At 36.8% G+C, this 11,406-nt stretch overlaps 2 protein-coding genes and 1 long non-coding RNA gene across 3 annotated transcripts in view; 1 reads left to right on the top strand and 2 right to left on the bottom strand.

Annotated features, from left to right (window-relative positions):
- Positions 1–1,266, bottom strand: part of ypel3 (yippee-like 3) — a 4,577-nt gene extending 3,311 nt beyond the window's left edge. Inside the window, exon 1 of the mRNA XM_024271751.2 lies at positions 880–1,266. The gene's annotated coding sequence lies outside the window, so the exon portion shown is untranslated. The remainder of the gene's footprint in view (positions 1–879) is intronic.
- Positions 1–10,582, top strand: part of LOC118599073 — a 16,439-nt gene extending 5,857 nt beyond the window's left edge. The window contains exon 2 of the long non-coding RNA XR_004948353.1: positions 6,577–10,582. This is a non-coding gene — a long non-coding RNA (uncharacterized LOC118599073). The remainder of the gene's footprint in view (positions 1–6,576) is intronic.
- On the bottom strand, positions 1,855–8,420 carry gdpd3a (glycerophosphodiester phosphodiesterase domain containing 3a). Its single transcript, XM_024271749.2, has 10 exons — positions 8,255–8,420; positions 7,899–7,941; positions 6,620–6,755; positions 6,097–6,142; positions 5,871–5,989; positions 5,578–5,667; positions 5,232–5,365; positions 4,710–4,766; positions 4,493–4,544; positions 1,855–2,960 (listed from the first exon to the last, which is right to left on the bottom strand). The coding sequence occupies exons 1-10, from the start codon at positions 8,388–8,390 to the stop codon at positions 2,793–2,795; spliced, it is 981 nt and encodes a 326-aa protein (XP_024127517.1). The 5' UTR covers positions 8,391–8,420; the 3' UTR covers positions 1,855–2,792.
- Positions 10,583–11,406: the final 824 nt, after the last annotated feature.

The raw sequence follows: 11,406 nt of genomic DNA on the forward strand, positions 1-11,406 counted from the left end.
GAAACTAACTTAACCGCGCTTTATGTTGAATCCTCTTCCTGACACTACTCTGCATTTACCGGACTGGGGACGGGCACAAGCAGGACATGGGTTAGTGCTTGGTTGAGGCTGGAATTATTATTATTTTTCCTTTTTATGTCTGTCTGTCCATCCTTATAGTTTTTTTTTTACTTTTATTGTATTTATTTAGTTTGTTTATTGGGGATTTTTTGCAGACCAATACATGCCACAGCATTTAGATGGGAATTCCCCTTTGCCCCCTTTTTCATGCTTCATATTTAATATTTGAATCTGAAGGAAATGTCTCAAAATAGATACAATCAAATGTATAATTGGATTGTTCAAGCTCATAACTTGTGTTGTTAAAAACAAGAATCGTAGCTGATACATTCAGAAATCAGGGCCTAGAAGTTTTCCATCAAACTTTTGTTTACAATTATACCTCGAGATGATGCTTTAAAAAGACACATTTTAATAGAACATAACCAGGGATAACAATTAGCCTTAAAACGATCAGCTGTGGATCATAACGCAGGACTAGTTAATATTTTTTAACCAGACGGACAGGTTGTACGGGAACACACCTGAGACAGACTACGCATCTAACCCCTCACATAAATACTGCAGCTGAGCAAATATCAAACCTCGACGAGGCATGTGTCTAAAACACTCCAGCACTAATAACCGGACACAGCTTGGTATGAAGTCGCGCATAAGCTCTTAAACAGCCTGGCACAGCGAATAAGAGAATGGTTTTTAATTAATTCCAGCTTGCTTTTAGCCTACGGTAGCCTGCTAGCCGCGCGCCGACAAAACACAACGGCTAACATCAGCACAAAAAGCGCATTGCAGGATATTCCTCTTTGAATGTCCACTCACCTGAAAGCTCCAAATACCGTAGCCAGCAACTAGTCGCAGAGTCAAAAAGTGACGGAATTAAATAAAAAAAATCAGTAAAACGCGATTCTGGTCCCAACAGCCGACCATGCGCTGGTTGCTTGTAGAAAAAACAATAATAAAAGAAAAAAATAAAACGGCTAGCTCCCAGCCGTTACAGCGCACTTTAGCTAACCCCCGTTGAAGCGTTGGATCGACGGCCTCCGTTAAAACAAAAGCTGGGACGTACCAACGCTAGTAGGCAATGGCGGAAAAAAGACAAGCAGTCTGACGAGAGAAAATTGTGCTTTGTTTTTGAAAACACGCAGATGGAGGAAATGTGAGGAGTGCAAAACAAACCCCCGTCAGCCAATCGGAGCCGCCGCGCGGCCTTTAGAAAATGGGTCAACCAATCAGAATCCGTTTCACGAGCTCCTTATGGCTATCGATTTAATTACTGCGTGTTCAGTGTTAGCTCGTTAAAAGGTTTTATTTTTACTTTCGTGTTATGTTTTATGTAACCAACAAAAACAAAAAGTATAGGAAAAACGTAATAACTTTAAACATGTGATTTTTAGTTTAAAAATAGCTTCTAAACACACTTTTACTTGGAAATGCAGAAATCTATTAATTTATTTTGCATTTTGAGTTTGCAATTCATGCCTTTGGGTGAAGTACTTTTAGTCAAGAATATGTCCTGCTAACCCACTTGACACTTTGGCACATCATAACCAGGCCAGAAAAATGTGGGCTTTGTCTCACCAGGAGATTGGTCAATTATTATCACAGCAGTGTGGGTTTGACTTTGAGGTGGCTGCTTGGGAAAACACCACAATGAATTAGACCACAAAAGTAAACCTTTTTAAATAGGGAGGAGAAGAAGGAACTAAAGGCTGATGCATTATAAATAGTAAAGCATCATTTGTTTAGGAAATAGCTTTTAAAAACTCATGTTGAAAATAAACCAAATGAGCAAGACAAACTTTTCTCATTTTTTAATTGAAACAAACCCCAAAAGTTGCTTCAAAAATTGACTTCTGTTAAGCTTTTACCTTTCGGACGGGTGACATTCGACTCCAGCTTTGTTTTGTTTTTGCAAAGGAAATTAGGGGTGACTCACACGGCAGCAAAAACACTGCCTGACATTTTGTTATGGTATGGGAAGCATCAGAACGGGGAGGACTTTCAAATGAGTCAATACAAGGCGGCGTGGATCCATGATTACAAGTTGTTGACTATTCTTCGTGCTTTTGCCTTTTGACCCCTAAGAGAGGCCGGATATAAGAGATTTTCCCTTTTTCCGACTCCTCTCTTTAAATGTAGGCGATGATTGTCTTTGGAAAATCCCCCTCTGAAGCACTCACCTGGTATCAACAGTCGTTTAATGTTCATACATTTAAATAATTGCTGTTTTGATGCTTAATTTCACAATGTTATAGCCATTTTTTGAATTTTTACTTTCACTTCACAACCCACACTCGTCTTTTTACATCAGGACAACAAAGTAGGATGAAAGTCCAAGAAAATTCTAGATAATTTTCTTGTGATCATTTATTTTTTTACATGCACTTCTTACTGAGAGAGGTCAAAACAAAAGTCTCATTTCTAGCCTCTGATCGGGTTTGTCCCATCACATGACCCAGCTGGTTAAATATTCACTCCTGTAATGTGAGACAGTTTGATCAGACAGTCTTTCTTTGACTGTTTACCAGAGTTCAAGCAATCTGTTGACTTCATCACAACTTGTTCTGTCAGCAGATTGAAGAGTTGAATGGTGGCGTTGTTTTCACAACATTTATGTCTAATAGCTTTAACCTCAATTAATCTTGTCCCGGTCGATTTCCAAAACCTCACATTTCCCTCTGTTTGCCGTCTTCACTGTTTATCCAGGCCCCGTTCATCTGAAAACTGTTTTATTATTGATCATCTGCGGTGACGCTCGGCGGGGAGAGCGGGATCAATCCAAACTTGTTTTTGCACAAGTAGGTCGTCAGAAGAGTTGGGTAGTCAGTCATCACTCCAGTTGCTCCGACTTCAATTGCAGCCTTTATGTCTTCCTCTTCATTGCAAACAAATAAATGCACCTGTATTGAGGACACGAAACATTATTAAGAGTAATTATTTGTATTTTCAGGAACACTTCCTTTGGCACCAAGGAACAGAATTTTTGCATAGAATTAAGAAAAAGATGCATCAAATTACCCACATATGAGACATTTTATCAGTGCAGCTGCAAGGTTATATCATTTTTAAATGTTTTTTTATATAATTTAAACATCTATAGTACATTTACTTTACGCTTCTTAAATACAGCTAAATATTTTCAAATTGTATTGAAGAAAACCATTATATTTATTCTGGTTGCTCCTATTTTCATATTGGCATTTTTTCAGGCAACTGCTAAAGCATCACATACATCTGCAAAGGAAACACTGGAAAATGACTGCACAAAAAAAAAAAAAACTCTTCCCCAAAGATTGGGTAACAATGCACGGGTACATTCCATTTATTTTGTAAAAAACAAAGTGTTTGAATGACTCCAGACATTCTAAAATCATTTGACATTTCTCTAACAAGCTAACAATAGCGGTGATCTCATGGAAGGAGAATTACTCCCATTACCACAGAAGTGATGCATTCAGGGAACTGACAGGAATTAGCGAGGTTGGCCGCTTGTCATGGCCAAAATATTCTGTGAGAAATTACAATGATTGAGATGGGTTTGTGGTTGCTCGGCAACATGAAGAAACCAACGAGAAACTCACAAAAACACATATGGATTCCTGTTTAGCTTTATATCAGCTTAGTTTTTCAAGAAAATAAGACCTTAAGTTTCTATTTTTTCTCAAACGGCACACAATGTTAGCTTCATGTTAACCTGCAGTGGCCTTGTGGAAATTTTGACCACTAATGATTCAGAACATCCGCTCTTTGTGACATTTCACTAAGTAAACTTAAGAGGTATGCATTTTTAAGAAAAACTTTCCACAGAAGATGCTCCAGACTGATTTAGATCACCTCAAGAAGTTTAGTTTTTCAGATGCTGTAATTTAGCAAAAAATTGTTTAGTTTCAAACTCTTAATAATTATTCAGTTATCTTAGCGTGTGCAAATATTTTGTTGCTAATCAGTGTTCTTTTGATTATGCCTGACCTGTTTGACCTGTGCTGATTCATTCAATTAGTAATGTTAATGTAAATGTCAATTAGTAAGATGGAGAACACTTACGCACTTGTGTTAAACACATACAGAAAATATATTTGGAAAGTCATCCTAAAAACAAAAGTTCATCTGTTGATCATGTGTAAATATTTCTAAAAAATATTTGTTTGCACTTCGACTTCTGCAAATAATCCATTTATATTATTCCCTTCCCAGGTGTAACAAGCAGATTTATTTGAATTAAGTTCAAGTTAAAAGAATATTTCCTCTTCTTTCTATTTTTTTTTTATTAGAATAAGATTTAACTAAGTCTACATGTATACACAATGTTTCTGGATTTTCAGGAATTTCTGTTTTTTTAAAGAGCTTAAATGATTTACAAAGTATGCCACAGTGTACCTGCTCACACAAAATAAATCCTCTACAAAGCCTTTCTATCAGTCTTTTTTAATACCTGTATTCCACGAGCTGCTAGGTGTTTAAAAAGACTTCTCCTCATAGTTACTCTGAAAAGAAAGATTCAAACAAAAAGTTAGAATTTAAGTTCAATATTTCATTTATTTCAGAATGTAAAATACTTGTTGAGAAACTGTATATTTGTGGTCATTTTCAGGAAGTTTATTCTGATATATGTTGGAACTAAAGCTATTGTCTAAAAAACAACAACTTACTTTTCCAACAAAGACACAACCAGCCTGTTTGCCAGGATTCCCCCTGGAAAATACGTCCTTTGGCACACAGACGAGACACATTAGACTCATGCATACTTAAAGGAATGCAGAAACAAGGAGGCTGAAACTGATGGATGAGTTACAGGTGACCTACATCTGAACGATCACAAACACATTTTTCGAAAACCATAAAAGGCGAGCCAAGGCATCTATCGGCAGCACACTAGTCCAGACATAAACCTCTTTCATTCATGCCCAGCTTTGCATTAATCTATCATGCGTCATGCTTGAATGATCTCCTGCAGGCTTTTCTACAACCTTCAATTTAAAAAATAAATAAATAAAACTTTATCTTGTGGCATGCATCATTTTCAACATGACAAGTTGAGACGGATGCAGTACATGTAACAGGAGTTGAGGACGACTGCAGTCGGATTTTATGAGTTGCGTGAATCTCACGGTGAAGGTTTCACAACTGAAACAAATTGATGTTCTGACTTTGTCTAGACGTTACAAACACACCTGTTCATGATGCGCGGCAGGTAGAATTGCAGTAAACTCTCCCCCAACGGCACAAAAGGCAGCAGGCCGGTGTAGAAGAGCAGCAGAACCAGCACGCCTCTCAACATGGAAAAACTGTACGGCATAGACGCATTCTGTGTGGAAGAAACAAGCTGGGTTTAGATTTAAATAGTTTTTTAAAAACTGCATAGAAAATACATAAAGTGCATTTAATAATATTTGGGTCCAACTAATTCTGTTGCATTTCCAAGCAGAAATCATTTAAGAACCTCACAAGTTTATTACATAAGCATGAAATAAGATGTTGCATTTTGGTGACTTTGTCTCCCCCTGGTGGTTAACCTACGGTTCTGCGACATTCCCTCATGATTGTGTTGTCCATAGAGGCCCACACAGTGGTTCCCTCCCTGTCGTAGCTTTTCACCAGGTCGGACACCTGCAAACAGGAGCCAACACACACAAAAACAAAACCATTAGTAGTGTATGCACTTTAAGAAGATTCCTGATGAAAAAAATGTTTTTTGGATTCAAGCTGGCAGAGGTGTGGCTTCCTCACCATAGATCTGAAGAAAATCTTTTTTTGGGGGGGGGGTAAAATATGAGTGTATAATTTTTCTGTTTTCTTTGATTATATCACACCTTCTGCATCAGCCTCTTGTTGTTCTCTTTGATTTCAATGCTCACAGGAAGTTCTGGAAACTTCCTGAACACATCCTCCAGCAGAGCGATCTTCCTGTCCGTACCAGTACTGTAATGACCTGCAACAGAAAAACAGAAAAATTAACACCAAAGAACAACTCCATGCTCACAAATGCATATTTTAAGCCATTTTTGAATGGAATAACAATCAAAAGTTGACACTGGCCTTCATAAAACAACACCTCCATTCTCTCCTTGTAAAGAGGCAAATCCTGAAATAGTAGAAAGTAGATTATTGAAGACAAAAACATTTACATCAAGTCTGAAAAAACCCCAAAAATGACTGAAAATTTTGAATTTGTTAATTAAGATTTTGAAATATTCATTTTAGTAGAGAAATAAATGAGGAAAAAGGCACAAACATGTACCCCTTATTATTTCTTCATTTTTAAATTGGCAGCTTTTGGTGGCGAGGAATTTAAAAGTAAAAGAAAGACTTTTGGTTGCAGTGACTGCACATTTTTAAACTTCAGGAAAGAAAAGAGAAAAACAGAATCATAGCCAAAACAGATCTAATGAGGAATATTTAATCTTTTATATAATTTTTTTTTAACTTGTCCTGTCCAACAGCTGAGCAAACAGATAAACGCTGAGAGCCTCTTGTGTTAGTCTGACTTGATATTAAGATTTTTCTTTTTAATTCTAGCAAATGCCTCACTGGAAAGGGATTCTCTGGTAGCAGTTTTTACCTGGAAATCGAGGGAGGAGATGTTGACATCTTGGCCTGTCTGCCTCAGCAGGTTCTCGTCATGGGAAACGACCACATACTCATCGCGGGTCAGGTGACAGTCCATCTCCAGCATCTCCGTGCCCTGCATCACCGCGCTGGTCAAGATAAATTCACATCAAAAATGACAATCTCTCAGTGTTTGCTTGTGTATTCAGACAGATCCTTTCCACTATATTTTAGAGAAGAAAAAACAACTCAAAACGCTTTATGACAAATGATTGTACCAAGAGGAAAATATCTGTTTTTGTACAGAATGTGCACAGCTAATATATCCAGCACATCTACCTAACAGAAAGTTGTATTATTTCTCATTTAGCTAAAAATAGGGTAGACATCTTTTGGTTTGTCCATCCATCTTCTAAACTCACCGAGTCCCTTTCCAGGGGGTGCTGGAGCAAACCCAGCAACTATTGTCCACCCTGAAGATGTGTTTTCTGAGGCCTTCTATCTCATTTGAATGTTTAAATTTTCCTTAAAGACCAATTTTATAGAACTTGGAAGCATGTTTTCTGCCCTGCAGTTCATCATCACTCCTCTAGGGGCAGTAGAAGGGAATTTCCTGCTCATTTCAAAATGGCTGCCTCCATAAAATCTGGAAAAAGCAGGAAAATGTTTTACTGATTTTCACAACCTTATGGTTAGAATAATTTATCTACTGTTATCCGTTTCTATCAATGACTACTTGCAGTATTGAAATAAAGTAAAATGTGTTGATAAATATATATTTTTTACAATATTACACCATGTTAAAAATGTGTTCCAAATTTCTGACAGTGAGTAAAAATTAGGTGTTTTTTCCTGAACACTCATATAAATATTTTTCTATATTAAACCAACATGGTTGTGAACATAAACTTACCAAAATGTATCACAAATGATACTATCTATATCCCAAAAAATCATATTGCATTTTTTTTTTTTTTTTTTGCAAATTTCATTTTTAATCAATTATCTGTCAGTTCTTTGATGTAGTAGGTTTAACGTGTGAAACATGTTTTTGGCTGGAAAAAAAATCATGCCTCCACAAAGAGAACATCCAAAAAGGTCCCAGCTGGGATCTGAACTAGGACCTTCTCATTGTGAGGCAAGAGCGCCGGCTAACCGTCTTGAGTTTTTTTTTTAATGGTTGCTTCTTTTTGCAACTGTAGTTGCTTGTGCAATATTTTACCAACCTGTTTAGAAACCGTCAGTTTTTCTAGCTGCTCTTCAACAAGTCTACTTTAACTTCTAGCACTTACTTTTCAAACGCCTCTATGGTGCTCTCTATCCGCTCTCCACATCCTGGAACAAACAGAGGCTTTCATAAAGTGTGACATTAAATACCATAACACTTTATTTTAATGGTTACTTGCAGGAATAAATATTTTTTTTCTTTTTGTGTTGAGCTGCTTTACTCTTTTTGGAAAATTCGATCATTTTATGACAATGAACATGTTTACATAAAGGCTCCAGAAAAATATTGTAATAATTTGAATTTGCAACTGTTAAAAAAATGTCAAAAATAAGAATTTTGTTTCAAATTAAGAAGTATTTATTAAAAGTAGATAACAGCTGCCTAAACCTCTGTATCATCATTGCAATTCCTGCCTCTTACCTCCTCTGTGTGAGATGTGAGTGCAGTAGAAAGCGCTGCGTTTCTTTTTGTGCAGAATGTGTGGGTTCTTCAGCAGGTACAGCGAGGTGAAGGTATATCCTCCCAACACCGGGAGGAGAACATATAGAAGACTCATCCTGTCCTGCAATCAAATCCAGGGAATCTCTTACAGAGTCTGCACGGTGTCACAGGTGAGGTGAGTCAGAGTCGAACAAGCTCTGTGCTGAAGAAAAAAAAAGAAAAATGAAAATTATGGGCTGACAGAAGGAAAAAAGAAACTTGCCACGCCTTTCCTTACCTTAAAAAAGTGTCTCTTGGTCAAGTTTCATTAAAAAACAACAGGATCTGCCATGAAAAGTTAATAAAGCACCAGCTCATAACCTCATTTTGCTCCCTTCCCTGGCCTCTCTCGTCAATGACAGCTCAACGCTCCGTTACAACTGCTATTCTGTTTCTAGAGTGAATGTCACTGTGTCATACCTGAGTGCTGAATCTTTGCCAATAAATTTCCAGGAATTCTTCAATAAATTATTTTTTAGATGCACTGCAGCCACGATCCTATATGGTTTGTTATCCTTGTCAGATTATCAAGGTAAGTAACCCAATTGAGCTCTTAGTTGGCAACAGGATCCTTCCAAGGGTGTGAAGCAGGTTTCTTGGCAAGTATTTGACAAAAGGGATGTGGCATGTGAGATTTTTTTTTTTTGATTCCCCTTTACCATGTGAGAAATACAGAAAGGTGAGTTGTGGCTTGCTCAACTTTTACTACAGTCAGCAGGTTAGATTCTATTGTCGAGGTTAAAAAGCACAGCTGGGTGTGTGACAAAGGCGGAGTTCTCTCTGAAATGGTTCAAACCCCATTTCTAGCTGAACAGACAAATCCATTTACAGAAAAAAAAATGTCCTGCATGCACAGCTGTCCTCCAAATGCAGTCTGGACACATGCAGCATGTCCCAGAAGCATTTCTGCTTCAAGTTAAACGGAAACCGTGGTGTTGCAAAACTCTGGGAGTGCCTTACAGCCACGAACAGACATGCTGAAGGGAAGACAGCATAGCAGGAAAAGCCGGTTAGCTGATCATTACTCAAAGTTCAGATATGAGGCAACTTCCAAGTTATTTGCCCTTCCCTAAAGATAAAAAAGTGTATCTTAAATGTTCTATTAACCAAATAAAGGCATGAAATCAGAGTAGTTTTTTTTGTATGTTTTCCATCTTTATAAGACCACACATGATAGCAATATCTTGTCAAGCACATTAATAATTCGAGATTTTCAAAATAAAAGTTGATCTCAATAAAAATATATATACTCAAAAATGATTTAAAAAGTTCTGTCCATACATTTCACATTAAGGACAAAATGGAAATTAGAAGCTAAATTAAAGTCACATGTGGCCCTGAGGTTCCATGTGACTCTTTGACCCCTCTGTTGTGGATCTCTGGTTAAGAAAAAAAAATAAATGTTTTTAATAACAATTTAAAAAAAAGTAACAGATTTTTCACTACATCAGCGAAACAAAACAGATGAGTGAAACTTGATTCAGCTAACAAGGCTGACTACAGTACCCATAAGCTATCAAGCAGTGCAACTTCCTAGTTTGCCAAAGTTGTACTAAAGCAGGTCAGCCAGTTTAAGGTACACCGGATTATAAAGCAGGTTCAAGGATTTTAAGTTATGGATCAAAAAGTACAGTAATGATCACTGAATTAGGTTAGATTTATGAATTTCTGGCTGAGATGCACCACAAATAGTAAACTATGTATTCTTTTTAATCACTGCTGAAGTCACACTACCTACTTCTACATTTGTTGCATTGAAATTCATCCTAAATGGGGAAGGATGTCTAATTTTGAAAGGAAGCCATGTAAACAGCTCAAAAGTTAGGAAGAATTCAATATTATGAAGGAAAAAAAAAACCACTTTTTCTCCATTTTATTTATGCTTAAAAATGTAATTTACATTGATCCTAATAGTAACAATAACATATGAACAACTCAGTGTCCTTTTATCTAAAAATACTGCAACTCCTTCTGGGTTTGCCTCTTTAAGTGTGGAAAGGTGCAGATCCTGCAATAGTTAAAGGACTCAAACTAATAAAACCTCAAGGAGCCAGCAGATTTTGTTAATGTTTTACATGCATTTAAAAAAGTCAAAATATAATTTGATATATTTAACTGTAAAATATTATTTCAGTTACTGCCCAAAAAAACAACAAAAAAACAGCACAGCCACTACACAGTATCAGGAAATTTTTATTATATTTATATAATTCCGTTTTTGTTAATCATTTTATTCATAATACCCATAGAATATACAGACTATAACCCTCAAGAACTCATATCTCTTTGACAACCTACATAGAATATTTTTAAAAATAATTCCTTATAACATTTTTGTAGGGGAAACCCAAGAAGAAAAAATGTAAGTTTCTCAAAGACTGAAAACACTGCCAATAATAATAATATTAATAATAATAATAAGCACGCCCATAAGAGAATCAACAAAAATACAAACATACTATTAAAAAAAGATACGACTTAAACTCCCTTTCATGTAATAAAAAAAAAAAAAGATACAACAACATTTCACCAATATTACAACAATAGCAATAATAAGAACAGCCATTTAAAAACATTTGGAAACCGGCCTCATGACAAGCAGGCCTTGAGACTTGTCAGTACAGTAGAAATGTGTGTGTTTAAGGGCAACTCATCACAAACACGTGGACACAAACCCTCCGAAATACAAAGAATGTGTGCAAGTGTGTTAGACCAGATGAAAAAAATGTGGTCCTGTGGGTTCGTTTCCGTGGTTACCCCTGTAGGATGTTTGGACTGGTGGCAGTTAGAAAGAGGCCAACGAAAAGCTCAAAGGCGAGCACGTTTAGCTGACTACGGGTCAAATGTGAAAACGCTACACGTGCGACAGTCTTTGTCACTTGTAAAAAGCACGGCTAACTGCTGGGAGCGAGCGCAAGCAGCGAGAAAACGATGAGCACTTTTTAAGACGGGACGAGAATATATACTTGCACACCAGAAATAAGAATAAAAGTAAAAACTTTTGCAGACAATCCTTGAGTCTTAACGCACGTGAAACTTAAAGCTCGTCAATCAGGATTCAATGCAGGAAAAATAAATAAATCGGGTGAACT

The sequence above is a fragment of the Oryzias melastigma genome, linkage group LG8 (genome assembly GCF_002922805.2).
Source record: "Oryzias melastigma strain HK-1 linkage group LG8, ASM292280v2, whole genome shotgun sequence".
NCBI classification, from domain to species: Eukaryota; Metazoa; Chordata; class Actinopteri; order Beloniformes; family Adrianichthyidae; genus Oryzias; species Oryzias melastigma.